This window comes from Lynx rufus, unplaced genomic scaffold (assembly GCF_022079265.1).
Source record: "Lynx rufus isolate CCGP_SWC_20201006 ecotype Redwood Valley unplaced genomic scaffold, mLynRuf1.p SCAF_5, whole genome shotgun sequence".
NCBI lineage: Eukaryota > Metazoa > Chordata > Mammalia > Carnivora > Felidae > Lynx > Lynx rufus.
In genome coordinates, this window is record NW_025814867.1 from 75,859,655 (window position 1) to 75,877,416 (window position 17,762).

The 17,762-nt window shown below is 46.2% G+C and overlaps 1 protein-coding gene and 1 pseudogene across 1 annotated transcript; one reads left to right on the forward strand and one right to left on the reverse strand.

Moving 5' to 3' along the window:
- The first annotated feature begins 4,766 nt into the window (after positions 1 to 4,766).
- Positions 4,767 to 13,922, forward strand: PSMD2 (proteasome 26S subunit ubiquitin receptor, non-ATPase 2). Its single transcript, XM_047099369.1, has 21 exons — positions 4,767 to 4,928; positions 5,388 to 5,444; positions 5,798 to 5,962; positions 6,859 to 6,980; positions 7,144 to 7,368; positions 7,657 to 7,815; positions 7,972 to 8,116; positions 8,302 to 8,362; positions 8,867 to 9,013; positions 9,182 to 9,288; positions 9,483 to 9,610; positions 9,835 to 9,922; positions 10,680 to 10,842; positions 10,962 to 11,063; positions 11,466 to 11,611; positions 11,866 to 11,949; positions 12,179 to 12,347; positions 12,435 to 12,529; positions 12,744 to 12,870; positions 13,310 to 13,428; positions 13,581 to 13,922. The coding sequence occupies exons 1-21, from the start codon at positions 4,794 to 4,796 to the stop codon at positions 13,761 to 13,763; spliced, it is 2,727 nt and encodes a 908-aa protein (XP_046955325.1). The 5' UTR covers positions 4,767 to 4,793; the 3' UTR covers positions 13,764 to 13,922.
- A 580-nt stretch (positions 13,923 to 14,502) lies between these two features.
- On the reverse strand, positions 14,503 to 14,936 carry LOC124527201 (ubiquitin-like protein FUBI; annotated as a pseudogene).
- Positions 14,937 to 17,762: the final 2,826 nt, after the last annotated feature.

A 17,762-nucleotide genomic window follows, 5' to 3' on the forward strand; every position in this document is an offset into this window, starting at 1 on the left:
TGTGTCTGTTGAGTTTGGAAGGGTAAGTGAAGCTCTGGCAGTGATTACTGCTGAGGCCCTGATCCCTGGGTATTGGCACATGTGCCTCACAGTCTGTGTCCTGTCCCCATAAAGAGCTGTATGTGGGCCCCTGTCATGTTACTTGGAGGTGCTGCCTGCTCAGAAAGGAAGACGGTGGCCTCAGGATCTCTAAGACAAAGGGAAAACATGGCTGAGCCTCTGAAAGCAGGACTCTGGGAGAGACAGCAAAGTGTATTGGAGAGAAGAGGGCCATCATGCCTGGAGACCTGGTTCTGGTTCCAGCTCTGCCACTTCTTAGCTGTGTGACACTAGGCATGGCTCATGCCTGCTTCAGGGCTCAGTTTCCTTAGCAGTCTGTAAAACAAGTGGGTTGGATGAGATGATCTGTGGGGACCAGTTCAGTATTAGTGTTTTAAGCAGTGAATTCATGGGCTTAGCAAATATTCAGAAATATTAGGAAGTAACATGTGAAGTTTGGGTGTTGCACAGAGAATGAGATCTATAATGTCAGAGATCATAATGGGTGAGGAGAGAGGGTTGGCAGCTCTTCCCTTTACATCTGATTTCAGAGGCCAGTTTAGGATGCTGACTAGTGGGCCACTGTGGCAGTGAAGCTCCATATGTGCAAAAAGGCCAAAGGTCAGCTTTCATTTACTAAGTCCCTATTTTGCTAAGCTGGTTCTAAGTACTTTAAAATCATCTCATTCAATTCCCACAACAACTTATAAGAAGGTTCTGTAATTGTCTCTATTTTACAAGTGGAGAAACTAAGGAAAAAATTAGGTAATTTCCAATGTCAGGTAAGACAGATTGCATTGAAGTCAGACTTGGAGCTCAGATGCTCTTAATCACCACCATTTAGTCTCCTAGGTCGTGACTGAGTTTAGACTCATGCGTAAACATCTGTCTTCTGGTCAATGTCACTGCACTTCTGTATCAGACCATCACCAGCAGGTGCATTTCCATGCCATCTAGCTACCCTGGGCCAGGCATATGAGACAACCAGGCAGCTGCAGGGAACCTAAACACATGTTGAGTTGAAATTAAGCCAGGTAGCACCTGTTTGTTGAACACTCTGCAGGTGCTTGGTTCCAGAGGCAAGGCAAGGTGAACATCAGGTAACAGATGTAATCTTCACCCTTAGTGGCCCTGACAAATTGATGAATATGCATCTGTGATATGCTCTGATGTGTTAAGGCGGAAGGGGAAATAAAGTATACTGCTCCCAGGTGGACACATGAGAACAGTTGTTGGTAAGGTGCTAGGCCATCCCCGACACTGTCCCATTGAGAAGTCTGACTAATTCTCATGCCCGATAAGGCAACATATGCCAAACAATATGATTTCACACTTGGTAGCATTCTGAAAATTTTAGGTTGGAAGAGAGTCCCTGATAAAATAAGCAGTTTCAGTGGGCCTATCATGATTCACAAATGGAGAATCCAAACAATTTTTTAAAATTTTTTTAAATGTTTATTCTTTGAGAGAGAGAGAGAGAGAGAGAGAGCAGGACAGAGAGAGATGGAGACACAGAATCTGAAGCAGGCTCCAGGCTCTGGGCTGTCAGCACAGAGCCCAACATGGGGCTTGAACCCATGAACCATGAGATCATGATCTGAGCCGAAGTTGGACGCTTAACCGACTGAGCCACCCAGGCGCCCCGCCAAACAGTTTCTTGATGTCCAGCTCTGAGCTCCAAAGAGACTCCTAATGGGCCATTATTTTACATAAAGATGACCTGAAGCTGAATGCAAAATGAATTCATTCATTCAATAAATATTTGTCAAGGCTTACCACAAGCCAGGCATTAGGTTGGTGCTAGGGGCAAAAGATGAATAAGAAGCAGTTCTTGTCTTCTAACAGCTCAAAATCTAGAGAAAGAGAGATATGTATCAAGCATGGTGGGGGGCAAGAAATGAAAAACTTGAATAGAACAGGAAAAGCTTCTTACATAACATTGAGCTGGAGTACAGAGGATGGGAGAATTGCTAGCTGAAAAACAGTGAAGGGCATTCTATACAGAAAGAATAGCCATGTGAAAAGGCCAATCATCTTGAAGGGGCAGGGCATGTTCAGAAATGGTGAAAGGTTTAGGATGATCGGGTGAAAGGCGCATGATGAAAGGTGAGAGTCCGGAGAAGGGAAGTTGTAACAGTGCTTATGAAAAGAGGAGGCTGTAACATCCACTGTCAGTCCTGGGAATTAAAAGTCAGAAGGGCCACAATGCAATCTATTTGAGAAATATCACACAAAGAATGTAGCAACCCAGTGGATACAGTGCAATGCAGTGTCCTGCCAGGAGCACTTCTGGTGTTATGTAAATCATGCTTTGGGTTGAATGGTTTTCAAAGGAGTGGAACCATACACAAGATGTGTAGCTCTATAGCTCAAGCCATGAGTTTGGGGGTAGTAGCATGGGTGGCTTATGGATGCAGTTTGAAGGAAGGTGGTAGGAAGGGACAGGTGATGGGATGCCCTTAATTAGAGAGCAATGTGGCCACAAGGCTGGGAGTTCGGCCAAATGATAGGAAGGAGTGTTTCTAAGAGGGCAATTTGACGGAAAAGAAGTTTGAGGCAGGACATCAATATTATCACGGGGCCTTGGAAATAATTGGCAGACATTTATATTTGGCTAGAGAGGATTGGAGGCTTGTGTAGTTGGAAGTGGGGAGCAGGGGACAACCATGTTTATTTCAGTCTTGAAGATTTGAGGTAGTTGGAAAATGACAATTGGCTCCTTTCCAGTTGCCAGGCACCCAGCTAGGCACTTTATATACATTGTCTTATTTCATTTTCAACACACAGCTTACAAGGGAGATACTTTATTACCCACATTTCATGGAGACAGAAACCTGTCTGAGAGAGGTTAGAGAGCTTGCCTAAGTATCACAGCTAGTGAAGGGCAGAATGTGGTTTTAAATACCAGGTCTGTTGCTCTCTAAAGCTTATGTTCTCTTACCCCCTTCCCCCTGCCCCCTACAACTTTTTATTTTGAAACATTTCAAACCTATAAAAAAGTTGAAACATAGTACAATAAACATCCCTTTAGTTTTCATCTGGAGGCACTAGCCATTAATGGCCTGTGCTTTGTGTGTATCACCCCATCTCCTCTAAGGTACTGGTTGGGATGTGACTGGTATAAAAGACAAAATCTGAGATCTGATAGAAGGAAGTCCTGGAAAAAGGAGAGATTTAGGAGAAATACGTCTACAAATGACTGAAGAAAGCATGACAATGTATGGACATCTTGAAACCACAGATAGACTAGGCAGAACAGCTATGGACTGGCCAACTTCGTTCAGCAGACCAGAGCTAGTCATTGGTGATGGAAATGGAAGGTCATCCCCAGAATCCAACCACTGAGTGAAGAAAGCAATAGGTTTTAAAATAGGCTTCAGATCTTTACATTTATATCTATACAAATATTCAGCCAACATTCTTTCAGAGCTAGCCACACTGTGCTAGATGTTTTGTTTTGTTTTTTTTAAACATTTTCTGCATTCTTTAATGCCCCAGAACCCAGAATAAAGACCCCAGGCCAAATGGTAAGTGTTCCCACCAGATGAAGGGGGCTTCCTCTTCTTTCACCTTCTAGATGCATACACGTGGTCCAAGAAGAAGAAGAAACATGGAGGTTTGCTTGAAATAATTACCAGCTTGGGGCGCCTGGGTGGCGCAGTCGGTTAAGCGTCCGACTTCAGCCAGGTCACGATCTCGGGGTCCGTGAGTTCGAGCCCCGCGTCAGGCTCTGGGCTGATGGCTCAGAGCCTGGAGCCTGTTTCCGATGCTGTGTCTCCCTCTCTCTCTGCTCCTCCCCCGTTCATGCTCTGTCTCTCTCTGTCCCAAAAATAAATAAACATTGAAAAAAAAATTAAAAAAAAAAAAAAGAAATAATTACCAGCTTGGAAGACTGAATGATCAAGGTTCAAATCCTGATTCTACTACTTACTATATGATTTCTTCTGTAAAATGGACATAACCTTACCAAATTCAAAAGGCTGTGAGAACGTCATGTATCATTCAAAACCACTCCTGACATAAACAGTGACCTTCGCACACCTTCCAAATCGTAACAGAGGAAGACCAAAAGACTGACTGAAGTTTGCGCAAAGACCTTGTCTTGATCTGGTTTTAGTTCCAGAATTTAGCATTGGAGTATAGGGCTATATTTATTGATTTCTACTCGAAATGGCTCCACAGGTGGATTTAAGATTTATCGTATTCTTAAGGTAATATTAGAACACTCTCCTTCAACCGGGGGGTGAATGTTATGAGGTTAATATTCCGCCATGGTGTGGGTGTGTGGGGAGGCAGTAGATACAGATTACAGATTTCACACAGTGCGGGATTTGAAGAATCTCGTCCGTCTGTCCCACTACGGGGCCAACTGGGGTGTCACTGTGTGTACTATTCACACCGCTATGAGGAGACCTATGAACGGTTTCGTCGGCTCTCAACTTGTTCAGCTCCTACCACAGCTAGCTGGCCCGGATCGAAGACCGCGGTCGCGTGGCGTTCAGGAAACTCCCGGTCCAAACCCAGGCCGCGCCTAAGACGCACTGGGGGCTGGAAATTGTAGTTTTCGGGCGACTTCCGTGGGCGGGGTCCGAGGGCTGGGACTCCCACGCCGCGGGGGTGAGTGGGTTGTAGCGGCGTTTCCGGTCGCCTGCTGGCTCAGGAGGAGGAGCTCTGTGGGCCACCCGCGCAAGGCCGTATGGGAAACGGGGCGGTGCGAGCGGTGCGCGCGCAGCAGGCCGGTAGTGGCCGTGGAGATGGAGGAGGGTGGCCGGGATAAGGCTCCGCTGCAGCCTCAGCAGCCTCCGGCGACGGCACCGGGCATCGCGGACGAGAAGCCGGGCGGCAAGGAGCGGCGGGATGCTGGCGACAAGGACAAAGAGCAGGAGCTGGTGAGGCGCAGCCCTGGGAGCAGGCGGAGGAGGCCGCGGGGCTGAGTCACGGCGGCTCCGCAGGCCTTGGGCCCGACTCCCAACGGCCCCGCAGCGTCTGGGAGAGGGCGGATGGGGCGACCCTCGGGACTCCTGGCGCTCAGCCTCTCTGCCCCTCATCCTCCATTCCGCGCTGTGTCGCCTTCGCCGACGTCACCAGTACTCACCACCGACTTGTGAGGTGGGACCGGGGAGGTCATGTCACCCCTATTTTTTAGTACTACATTCACGCAGCCTGGCCCAGAAGACAGGTTGCCTTCTTTCCTGCCTTCCAGCCAGAGTGCCATTCCTCCTCTCTTTTCGTGCCCACCTGGTCCCTTCTAAGGAGGCAGGTTCACTCTCTACCTGCCCCAGGGTGAATGGGAGGAGGATGTGTTTGGGATTCCTTCTCTTGATGAACTTCTTCCCCCAACCCTTCAGTCTGAGGAGGACAAACAACTTCAGGATGAACTGGAGATGCTCGTGGAACGACTGGGGGTGAGTCATGATGTTGACACGAGTGGGTACATATTTGGATCTTTGCTGCATGTTGCTTCATTCCATTTTGGGGCAACAATTTCTATGTGAGGTATAGGGAAAGATGGACTGTTTAGGGTTAGCGTTATGGTGATGTTGTGAGAGAGGAGAATTACAAAGGATATTTGGAAGATTGTGTAGCTTACTACAAACTCTCAACTGGGATCATTTGTTTTTGTACCAGGCAGTGAGCAGGGAGTTGGGGAATCACAGATGAATAAGACAGTCACTTTCCTAGGGGAGTTGGTAAACACCTGTGTTTGACTTGAGAGATGTGGCTTCTTCTTGTCTGAGCCCTAACATCTCCTGAGCAGGAGAAGGACACATCTCTGTACCGACCAGCCCTCGAGGAACTGCGGAGGCAAATCCGATCTTCTACAACTTCCATGACTTCAGTGCCCAAGCCTCTCAAATTTCTGCGTCCACACTATGGCAAACTGAAGGAAATCTATGAGAACATGCCCCCTGGGGAGAATAAGGTAAAACGGTTTCAGAAGCTGGTGGAGGTCTAGCTTAGGAATTCCTTTTCATCTAGACCACGGGGCTCATGGTGAGTCACAGGAAGCCTAAGGGATTTGAGATCTGAGCTAGTTGAACACAGTTGATCATGCCAGTATGTTTTTTACTGGGATAAAAGCTGACAGGAGGATTGCCTTCTCAGAATACACTGTTTTCTGTCATTTATGGTGGACCTTGGGATTTCTTTTTCATGATCTGTTGTTTTTCTTTAGAGTACTCTCTGTGCCCAGGGTGGGTCTCAAACTCACAACTCTGAGATCAAGAGTCACATGCTCTACTGACTGAGAGGCACCCCTCATGATCTATTTTTAACTTATATTTAACTTTGATCTTTCTGTTTCCTTCATATCCCATGTACATTCACTTGTTTTATTTCTAAAATAAACCCCTCGTTGAGTCACTTCTCTGTCTAATGGTGCAACCCTAATCCAGGAAATCTTCAGTTCTCACCTAGACAACTGCAGCCGTCTAACTGGCTGCCTTCCTTTTGTTCGTGACTTATACAGTTTGTCTTTCGTATAACAGCCACAATGGTCTTTCTAGATTGTGAAAATCTTTTCTTCTTAAAACCTTTTAATAGTTCATTATTGCAGCTAGAATAAACTTTAGAGCCTCCATCTTTTTCCATTCTCTCCTTGTTATCATTCTTCAGCCATGTTGGTTTAAAAGGGAGATAGCAACACTAACCTTAGGCTTATCTTGAGCCTTAGCTTAGATATAAAGTATGTAAATTTCTAATACAGAGATTGGTGAAGAGTTACAACTTAATTAGAGAGATAGTGACCTTAGCCTTGACTCCATAATGTCCCACTACCCTCACCCTGGACTTGACTTTAAAGCACTGGTTTCTTTGTAGCGTTTTGCTGCTGACATCATCTCTGTTCTGGCTATGACCATGAGTGGGGAACGTGAGTGTCTCAAGTATCGGCTGGTGGGCTCCCAAGAGGAATTGGCATCATGGGGTCATGAGTATGTGAGGTAAGACCTTTCTTTCTTGAGAATCTAAAAGGGTTTTGAGACACAATTCTGAGTTCTGTCTTGGAGTACCTGTGTATTGCGTTTCCCAAATACTGAATTCCTTGAACCATAGAAATGCTTCCTGTGAAGTTGTGCCCCCTTAATGGTCTGGGCCTATCCATAGGCATCTCGCAGGGGAAGTGGCTAAGGAGTGGCAGGAACTAGATGATGCGGAAAAGACACAACGGGAGCCACTGCTGACCCTGGTGAAGGAGATCGTCCCCTACAACATGGCCCACAACGCGGAGCACGAGGCCTGTGACCTGCTCATGGAAATTGAGCAGGTAGACATGCTGGAGAAGGACATTGATGAGAATGCATATGCCAAGGTCTGCCTCTATCTTACCAGGTAAGTGAACATGGTAGGGATGGGTAGTAGGCCTACCCTCCCCAGTATTTCTCTCTCGGTTGTGATTTCTCTGTTCTCTCAGAGCATCTTTAGCATCGGGCTGCTGTTGATTTGTTGATGTCTGTGAGCTTCTTGAGGACAGAGACTTATGTCTCTTTAGTAGTCTAGCATGTAGCATAATGCCTGGTATACAGTAGTCATTTAGTATTTATTTTGGATAAGTGAATTAAATGGGGTAAATGAATGTTCCAGAACTTCCTGACTCCTTTGTTATTTCTGTCTCTGTAGCTGTGTGAATTATGTGCCCGAGCCTGAGAATTCTGCACTACTGCGCTGTGCTTTGGGTGTGTTCCGAAAGTTCAGTCGCTTTCCTGAAGCTCTGAGATTGGCATTGATGCTCAATGACATGGAGCTGGTAGAAGATATCTTCACCTCCTGCAAGGACGTGTATGTAGAGAGGAAGTTGGCAAAGGAAGACATGAGCTCATGGATGGGGCATTTGTATGAAGAGCTGGGACTTGTAGTTTCTGGTTAAGGCTGGAGGGGCTTTTCAGTCCCCTTAGTGGACTAGGGCTGAGCTGATATGATGGCTCTCTCCCACAGGGTAGTACAGAAGCAGATGGCATTCATGCTTGGCCGTCATGGGGTGTTTCTGGAGCTTAGTGAAGACGTGGAGGAGTATGAGGACCTGACAGAGATCATGTCCAATGTGCAGCTCAACAGCAACTTCTTGGCATTAGCTCGGGAGGTGAGACCCTTTGCCCTTTTCCATCAAGGCTTTTTTTTGGTTGTGGTTCTACTCGTCATTTCACCTCCCTGACTATAACTTTAACTAGATTCTCATTGGTTAGAATTGCTATTCAGTGGGAAAGCAGAAGGGGACAGCTGGGGGAGTAGTGGGGGAACAGTTGTGACCCTCTGACTTCTCTTCAGCTGGATATTATGGAGCCCAAGGTGCCTGATGACATCTATAAAACCCATCTAGAGAACAACAGTGAGTAGCCATCTCCATGTGTGTGAGGACTGGAGAATTATTATTATTTTTAAATGCTTCTTTCTTTTTTCTTTTCTTTTTTTTTCTTTCTTACAGAAAGAGCAAGCAAGGGAGGGGCAGAGAGAGAGGGAGACAGAATCCCAAGCAGGCTCCATGCTATCAGCACAGAGCCTGATGTGGGGCTCAAACTCATGAACTGTGAAATCATGACTTGAGCCGAAACCAAGAGTCGGATGCTTAACTGGTTAGCTGAGTCACCCAGGCACCCCAGGACTGGAGGATTCTTAATTATGAACCTTGTATTTGGAGTGGTGGCTTGGTCCAATGTATTTATCCCTTAGAGCTAAGAGTTCCTACATAACCTTTTCTCCAGGTCACTGTTGGGGGCATAGACAGAGGATTCTGAGGGGCCGGTTCAGAGCCAGAGACCAGCCACCATGCTGTGTTCCTTTATTGTGCTACTCTAAACCTTTCTGCCTTTCCTTTCATTTCCCTCCTGTGCAGGATTTGGGGGCAGTGGCTCTCAAGTGGACTCTGCCCGCATGAACCTGGCCTCTTCTTTTGTGAATGGCTTTGTGAATGCAGCCTTTGGTCAGGACAAGCTGCTGACTGATGATGGCAACAAATGGCTTTACAAGAACAAAGACCATGGTATAACTTTATGCCTACTTTATCTTTGTTTTGCTTTGGTCGCTTCTTTTGTCCTAGTTTCATGTGTTAATGTGATGGGTCCCCAGCGTAGTTTTTTAGAGAGCTCTTTGTAACAATTTTCTTAGGGTAGGATCATTTTGAGATTGATAGATTTTTTCCTTGGTGTAGGAATGTTGAGTGCAGCTGCATCCCTTGGCATGATTCTGCTGTGGGATGTGGATGGTGGCCTCACGCAGATTGACAAGTACTTGTACTCCTCTGAGGACTACATCAAGGTTGGTCTGGGCATAGCCTGATAATGGGGACATTCTCCTACCATGTTCTAGGGCCTCAAGGCCTCCCTTTCACTGGTAAGATCTCTCTGTTTTCAACTCCAGTTAAGGTGGAAGCTACAATGAAGTCCATGTTGTATCCTTTGTGGTGAGGAAGGTACAGTAGCCTGAGGGAAGAATCTATTTGCATTTTGCAGTCAGGAGCCCTTCTGGCCTGTGGCATTGTGAACTCTGGAGTCCGGAATGAATGTGACCCCGCACTAGCACTGCTCTCAGACTATGTTCTCCACAACAGCAACACTATGAGACTTGGTTCCATTTTTGGGTAAGGCTTCTTGCTTCTTCTGATAGTACTTAGCCTGTAAGCTTTGTGAAGACAGGAACTGGGTCCTTTTCATCTTTGTTTTGCCAAGACTACCACCATATCTGTTGAGTATTTGGCTCTTGGTGACTGTTGAAATGATGAATAAATGACCAGTCCTCTTTTTGTTCCTTCTTTGTCCTATCCTTGGTTGTGTGTCGGGGACTGCCTTTCCCTTGCTTTTGCAGGCTAGGCTTGGCTTACGCTGGCTCCAATCGTGAAGATGTGCTAACACTGCTGCTCCCTGTGATGGGAGATTCCAAGTCTAGTATGGAGGTGAGGAGAGGCTGTTGGACTTTTAGGGGAGGTAGGGAAGGTGCTCTGTGTCCTACCACTCTGTGATAAGTAATGAAAACCGTGTGTGTGTGTGTGTGTGAGTGTGCACGCACACACACGTGTTTATGGGGGTGATATGTGTCACTTCAATGAAATCTCTTGGAACTGGTGGTTCCACCTAGGTGGTGTTGAGGTTAAAGAGGTAACATTTTGGTATTGAGTTCCCGCCCTTGAGGTCCATGAGGAAGTACTCGGCTAGAGTGGGGAGTAGCTTAATCCAGCTTGGGGTGGCTGATTCTCATTCGTTGTTTTAGTCATTGGCCAACCTTAAGTTTTCTTAGTTGTGGAGAGTCATATTAGTAATAGATAAATTTAATATGGTGGCTAAAAGCATAGCTTTAGTCAGAAAGACCTCAGTTCAAATCTTGCCGCCTCTGCTTACAAGCAGTGTGATCTTGGACATGTTACTGAGTCTCTTTAGGTTACATTTTCTTCATCAATGAAAGAATAACAGTAGTAGGACCTGTTTCATGGGGTTATGAGAATTAAATGTTAATAGCGTACAGAGCAGCTGATGTGGCTGATAAATCATAAACATTCAGTGAATGGTTGCTCTTGTTATTTTGACATGCCATCAGAAAGGGATCACTACCTAGTGTGGTTACAGTGGCCTGAAGGAATTGGCTATCTTGAATCGAGGTAGGTATACAGCTACTTTAATAACTTACGTATATAATACTGATTCTCCTATTTCTAGGTGGCAGGTGTGACAGCTCTAGCCTGTGGAATGATAGCAGTGGGATCCTGCAATGGAGATGTTACTTCCACCATCCTTCAGACCATCATGGAGAAATCAGAGACTGAGCTCAAGGACACCTATGCCCGTTGGCTTCCTCTTGGACTGGGCCTCAACCACTTGGGTGAGGGGATATCTCTCTGGGCAAAGGCTGACAGTAACTGGATACAGCAGAGGTCTTATGTGTTAGGCTGTGCTGGATGGAAGGAAGTGTCCTCTTGACTCCTTGAATTTGTCCTGTAGGGAAGGGTGAGGCCATCGAGGCAATCCTGGCCGCGCTGGAGGTTGTGTCAGAGCCATTCCGCAGTTTTGCCAACACATTAGTGGATGTGTGTGCCTATGCAGGTCTGTGTCTTTGTGCCTCTCCAGTGACTCCTTACTTCTCTCTTGGACCTTTTTTCAGACTTTTTTTCCTTTCTCAGTAGTCCTTTATTTATTTATTTGTTTATTTTTAAGTTTATTTATCCTGAGAGAGAGGGAATATGCGCATGTGCATAGGGGAGCAGCAGAGAGAGAGGGAGAGGGAGAATCCCAGGCAAGCTCCATGCTGTTAGCACTGATCCCCATGTAGCACCGTAAGATCACGACATGAGCCCAAATCAAGAGTCAGAGGCTTAACTGACTGAGCCACCCAGGCGCCCTCTTTCTCTGGTTTGCTTTTGGATTCTTAACTTCTATTACTGGAATAAACTTTTCTTTGGTGCCTTCTCCTTTCTACTCTTTCTCACCCTTACCACCATGCTGCAGGCTCTGGGAATGTACTGAAGGTGCAGCAGCTGCTCCACATTTGTAGTGAACACTTTGACTCCAAGGAAAAAGAGGAAGACAAGGACAAGAAGGAAAAGAAGGACAAGGACAAGAAGGAAGCCCCTGCCGACATGGGAGCACATCAGGTTCTGTGCGCAACTGGGCACTCTCTGAGTCAGGCTCTGAGAAAAGATAACTGTGCAGAGGAGCTGGGTTTGGGTTTGTTTTACAGACCCTGTGGGTGGTGCTGTGTATTGAGACAGGCATTAAGCAGGGTTCTATGCATAAGGGTCAGGGTGTGCCCCCACAGGACAGTTTTTTTTTCTTACATGGGACTTGAGTCAAGGGTGAGCTTTTTGTTCCCTGAGCTCACTGGATTCTGGTGCCTCTTCGATTGCAGGGAGTGGCTGTGCTGGGGATTGCCCTTATTGCTATGGGGGAGGAGATTGGAGCAGAGATGGCATTACGAACCTTCGGCCACCTGGTGAGTATCACATGGAGGAGATTGGAATATCTACTGGTTTTGGTGCTTGGAGTTCCCCAGAGGAGACTTTGCTGATGGGTTTTCTCCTTTCTCCTGGTTGAGAAATAGTCTTTTTGCTATGCCCTTTCTGTAATATTTGATAAAGGCCTCTATTACCTATCAAGTCTCTTCCTATAACTGAGTTTGTACTGCTTTCTGTGATGCTCTTGTTACTCTCTTTTATCACCAGCTGAGATATGGGGAGCCAACACTCCGACGGGCTGTGCCTTTAGCACTGGCTCTAATCTCTGTTTCAAATCCACGACTCAACATCCTGGATACCCTAAGCAAATTCTCCCATGATGCTGACCCAGAAGTTTCCTACAACTCCATTTTTGCCATGGGCATGGTGGGCAGTGGTGAGTATCAGAAAAAGGTCAGAAAAAGAAGCAGCTTGAGGGAATGTTTGAGGCCCATTTTTCAACTCTAATGGTTAACATTTCCAGGTACCAATAATGCCCGTCTGGCTGCAATGCTGCGCCAGTTAGCCCAGTATCATGCCAAGGACCCCAACAACCTCTTTATGGTGCGCTTGGCACAGGTAAAGAATAGAACTGTTTTCCTTAAAGTGTGCCAAGGGAGGTATCCGTGGTGATGGAAGGGGGACGTGTAGTGAATGACCTCAGGGGACTTTGAGTTCAGCCAGGAGGGAGTGTATGAATGAGTTGGGGTCTTTCTATATGGCCAGGTTAGGTGATGTCTCCTCAGATGTGACCTTCACTTCTCTCTCTGTTGTTGTTTTTTTTTTCCCCCAGGGCCTGACACATTTAGGGAAGGGCACACTCACCCTCTGTCCCTACCACAGTGACCGGCAGCTTATGAGTCAAGTGGCAGTGGCGGGGCTGCTTACTGTGCTTGTCTCTTTCCTGGATGTCCGTAACAGTGAGTTCCTGTCAAGAGTCTCATACAGTGGCACATGACCCTGTCTCCACCCTTACCAGAGCCACCTTATAATTTAGGAGCAAGACTCCAAATTAGCTCTGTACCATTCTGGGTCCCAATGTTCTTTGGGCCTGTGATGGGCCTTATGGAGCTCATCTCCCACAGTTTTGATCTGGCTCAAAGAGATTGTTTTCAAGGATGAAGAGCTGATCCCAGTTTCTGCTCCAAAGTGACTGGGGGAAATTGATGATCAAGTCTGAAGGCTGTGGTAGAGTAAGGTGGGGGCATCTCTGGTTTGTAGTAGGGGTATATGAGGGGAGGAGTGTTGGTTCAGCTGAACGACTGAGGGATTAGAGAGTCAGGGCTGGAGTGGAGTCCCAGGGTTCAGGCCACGCCTGCCTTGATGCCTCTAACTGTTTGTCCCGTGTTCTTCCCTCAGTCATCCTAGGCAAATCACATTATGTATTGTATGGGCTGGTGGCTGCCATGCAGCCCCGAATGCTGGTTACATTCGATGAGGAGCTGCGGCCACTGCCGGTGTCTGTCCGTGTGGGCCAGGTGAGGGGTTGAACAGACGGGAGGGCTCTAGAACTTGGGGAACGCACACGTACCTGTTTCTCTGAAACTGGTATGGGCACTGGGTTGTTACTGCACTCCCATCTGCACACTCCCATCTGCTACACCCCCATTTCAATTTTCTCACCCTACAGGCAGTGGATGTGGTGGGCCAGGCTGGCAAGCCTAAGACTATCACAGGGTTCCAGACACACACAACCCCAGTATTGTTGGCCCACGGGGAGCGGGCAGAATTGGCCACTGAGGAATTTCTTCCTGTCACCCCCATTCTGGAAGGTTTTGTTATCCTTCGGAAGAACCCCAACTATGACCTCTAAGTAGCTACCAGGGACTCTGAGCTGCTACTGATAGGCCAGCGGGCCATGCTTCCTGTTGTCAGGCGTGTGCACTGCTCTAGACCTTTGGGGGAATTGGTACCTCCTGTTATTTTGTTACTGAGTGAGATAACTTTGTTGAATAAAGACCTTTATCCCTGAGGTCCCTCTATGTCTGTTTTCTGGGGTGTTGTGGCCAGAGGCCAGACTGGGGTGGGGAGTGGATGTGAAAAGGCATTGTTTATAGCAACTCTGAGCTGAGGCTAGCAGGGAAGCTGCCCTGAATGGAACAAATTAAACTCCATGCCTTTTTCCCCTCTTTCTTAATCATCCTAAAATAGTGATTCATCTTTAGGGGCATGGACCCCTAAGAAGCTGATAAGTGCAATGGATTGTCCTTCTAGGAAGATTTTAATACCAAAATTTAATACATTTAATACATTTTAATACTGTTACAAATAATATTTTGATACAAACTGTTACAAATAACTTTCTGAGGGGCTGTGTATCCCATCCCCACCCCCACTCCCACCCTGCCAATGCACATCCACCTCAAGCCCATCATTCACTGACTTTGGGTGAAGAATCCCTGTTCTAAGCAGCAGCAGAGTCGGCCTTACTTTCTAACTTCTCTGCTGTTAAATGAAAGGGATATATATATATATATACATATATATATATATATATATATATATATATATGTATGTATATGTATATACACATTTTTTCTTTTTTGACTGGACTATGTGGCTTTATTGGGGAAAGCCAGGATTACAATGGATTTAAGAGTTGGCATTGGGCCCTTCTTGCCAAAGGGGGGCACAACATTGACTAAGCTCTGGTTGTACTGCATCCACTGCTTGGCTCGGCTTGTCTTCTTTTTCTCCTGTTTGACCACTTTGGAAGTCTGCTCTCTTACTTTCCCAACATGGCCAGGAGACCATGGACTTTACCTCCAAGCATGTGGCCAGCTACTTCCAGGGTGGTCAGAGCCTTCAGTCCACACTGATCTAGGGTAGCCTCATCCTCTAGGGGCATGCCTGCCAGAAGTACGACTTGATCTTCTGAAGCGATGCCCTCCAGAGAGGCTACATGAGCCTTGATCTGAGCAACCGTCTGTCTCCTGTCTGGTGACCTTGAGGTGTATAGCTCCCAGGCACAGACAAAGAGCTGCATGTCTGTGACTGAACAGCCAGGGACATTTTTATCTCCTGTGATCCTCTGTGCCTCTTGGAAGGCTTCTATTGGAGAGGTTTAGTCATGTTCACATCTACTGGGCTATCTTTGCAGAAACTGGATGTAAGAAAGCTTGACCCTGACTTTCCTCTTAGTGTAGCAATGGGATAAAGGAGTGGCCTCCTTCCTGGGGTGTAATCACTTTTGATCTTTGTGGGGTTGGTATGAATATAGCTATGCTGCCAATTGGGGCTCGGACCCCTGTGGATGCAGTGCAGAAGAACATATGGCCCTGCCAGATAATCATAGCTAGCTAACCAACGCTTTCTGTAGGTTTAGTTTACAAGCAGTGCCTGGCACTTAATAGGTCTATAAATGTCGAAAGAATAATCGTTCTATATACCTCAGATACCTCACAACAGCTCTAAGGGGTAGGTATTATCTCCGTGTTTTGGTGAGGGATATAAAGTTTGAAAAGAGATTCACCCAATTTATCCAAGATCACATAGTAAGTGGTGGAGCCAGGATGGGAATCTAAATTTGTTTGACTCCAAATCTGTCTCTGTAGCCTTGGAAACTTGTGGACGCTATCGTAGTCCAAGGTTTTGAGTAGCTGGAGAGTAGCAACTTTGGATTAGTGTCTCTATTATCTTCTTTCTGTTCTTATTTGGCAGCCTGTATAAAACCTGTATTAAAAGTTAAAGTACTGGACCTGGGAGTCAGTAGACCTACCTGTCATACCCCTTTAATGGAATTTTCTGTAGTACTGGGCAAATCAGCATGTCTGATGAGCCTCTGTTATCTGTAAAATGGGAATATGGTAATTGCTTTCTCTGATATGCAATGGTGGTGATATAAAGATAAATTAGAAAGTGATTTTTAGGGGTGCCTGGCTGGCTCAGTGGAGCATGCAACTCTTTACCTCAGGGTTGTGAGTCTGAACCCCATGTTGGGTGTGGAGTCTACTTAAAAAATGATTTGTAAACTGCAAAACCCTCTAAATAAAAGGATAATTCTTTGGCAAATCAGTGATTGTGCTTTAGGGTAAAATTTTCATAATGACTCTTAACCTTTCACTTTCAGTCATTCATTCAGCAACAAATATCAATGGAGCCTTTTATTCTGCATTGGACATTATTTTAGTTTGTGGGGATACAAACATGAGGGAAAAAAGCCAAACCCTATCCTCAAAAAGCTTATTTAATGGAAAAGAAAACAAAGGTGATATATTGTTACCAATACCATACTGGAGTGTGAAGAAGCTACCCTGGGATCCTTTTTAAATTTTTTTTTTTCAACGTTTATTTATTTTTGGGACAGAGAGAGAGACAGAGCATGAACGGGGGAGGGCCAGAGAGAGAGGGAGACACAGAATGGGAAACAGGCTCCAGGCTCTGAGCCATCAGCCCAGAGCCCGACGCGGGGCTCGAACTCACGGACCGCGAGATCGTGACCTGGCTGAAGTCGGACGCTTAACCGACTGCGCCACCCAGGCGCCCCATACCCTGGGATCCTTAATGTGGAGCCTTAATGCCTATGTAAGTCAGGGGAGAATTTTGCAGTAAATGGGACCTAGAGGAAGAGGAGTTTGTCCAGAAAAAAAGAGGGTAGAATATAACTAAGGGAGTAGGGAAAGGAGGAAGGCGGAAAAGCTATTTATTTTCAGAAACCATGGATAGTTTGCTTTGGTTAAGTGGACAGGGCCAGGAAAAGTGTGGTAGGAGATACAGTAAAGAGACCCAAGCTCAGATCGGGTTTGGAAGAGCTTTGTTGTGTTAAGAAGTTGACGGTATCTCTCAATAGAGACCACTGAAAGAGAGCAGGGAAGTGACATCATCAGTTATCTGGGTGAGAAAGCTCACCATGAAGGCTGGGAGACCAGGCAAAGGAAATAAATGCCTGAACTAGGGCATTAGAAATGGGGAAGGGCAGGAGAAAGATTTTTTTTAAAGATAGTCAATAGGACTTGAATTTGATCCAAATACCAAGAGGACCTGGTGTCTGATTACAGGTAGTATGTGGATGGGAAGGAATGGAGTATTAATCCCAGATTTTCAGCTTGGGTGCTATTCATGGGTAAAGAACACAGGGGCACTTGGGTGGCTCAGTCAGTTAAGCTTCCAACTTCGGCTCAGGTCATGATCTCATGGTTTGTGAGTTTGAGCCCTGCATCGGGCTCTCTGCTGTCATCACAGAGCCTGCTTTGGATCCTCTGTCCCCCCCCACCCTCCCTATGCTCTTTGTCTCTTTCTCTCAAAAATAAAGTTGGGACGCCTGGGTGTCTTGGTTAAGCATCCGACTTCTGCTCAGATCATGATCTCGCCGTTCGTGGGTTTGAGCCCTGCGTCAGGCTTTGTGCTGATAGCTCAGAGCCTGGAGCCTGCTTCAGATTCTGTGTCTCCCTCTCTCTCTGCCCCTCCCCTGCTTGCACTCTCTCTTTCTGTCAAAAATAAATAAACATTAAAAAAAATTAAAAACAGTAAACTTAAAAAAAAATCTTAAAAAATAAAAATACACAGGCACCAACATGTACGGGGTTGAGGTGGAGGACTCTTGCATAAGGAGAGATGATAAGTTCCTATCTGGGCATACACAATTTGAGATACCTGTGGGATGATTAGGTGGAGATGTCTTTTAGGTGGTACCTTATTCTAACTGGAGTTCGAGAGAGAGGTTTCTGAGTTAGAAACAGATTGGCATGTAGGTAGTAATTGAATTTTATTTATTAGTTGGCTTAGGGAGGAAGAGAAATGAGAAGAGTAGAGGAAGGGGTCATACATGATCGAGTCAGAGAACACTAGATCTACATATTCACTCTCACTATAG

What these genes read in the sequence shown, in the direction of transcription:
- PSMD2 (XM_047099369.1), top strand. Translation starts at nt 4,794, where the DNA reads ATGGAGGAGGGTGGCCGGGATAAGGCTCCGCTGCAGCCTCAGCAGCCT. An exon ending in AACCCATCTAGAGAACAACA is followed by an intron (nt 8,363 to 8,866) that starts GTGAGTAGCCAT and finishes CCTCCTGTGCAG; the next exon opens with GATTTGGGGGCAGTGGCTCT. An exon ending in ACTGGGCCTCAACCACTTGG is followed by an intron (nt 10,843 to 10,961) that starts GTGAGGGGATAT and finishes TTTGTCCTGTAG; the next exon opens with GGAAGGGTGAGGCCATCGAG.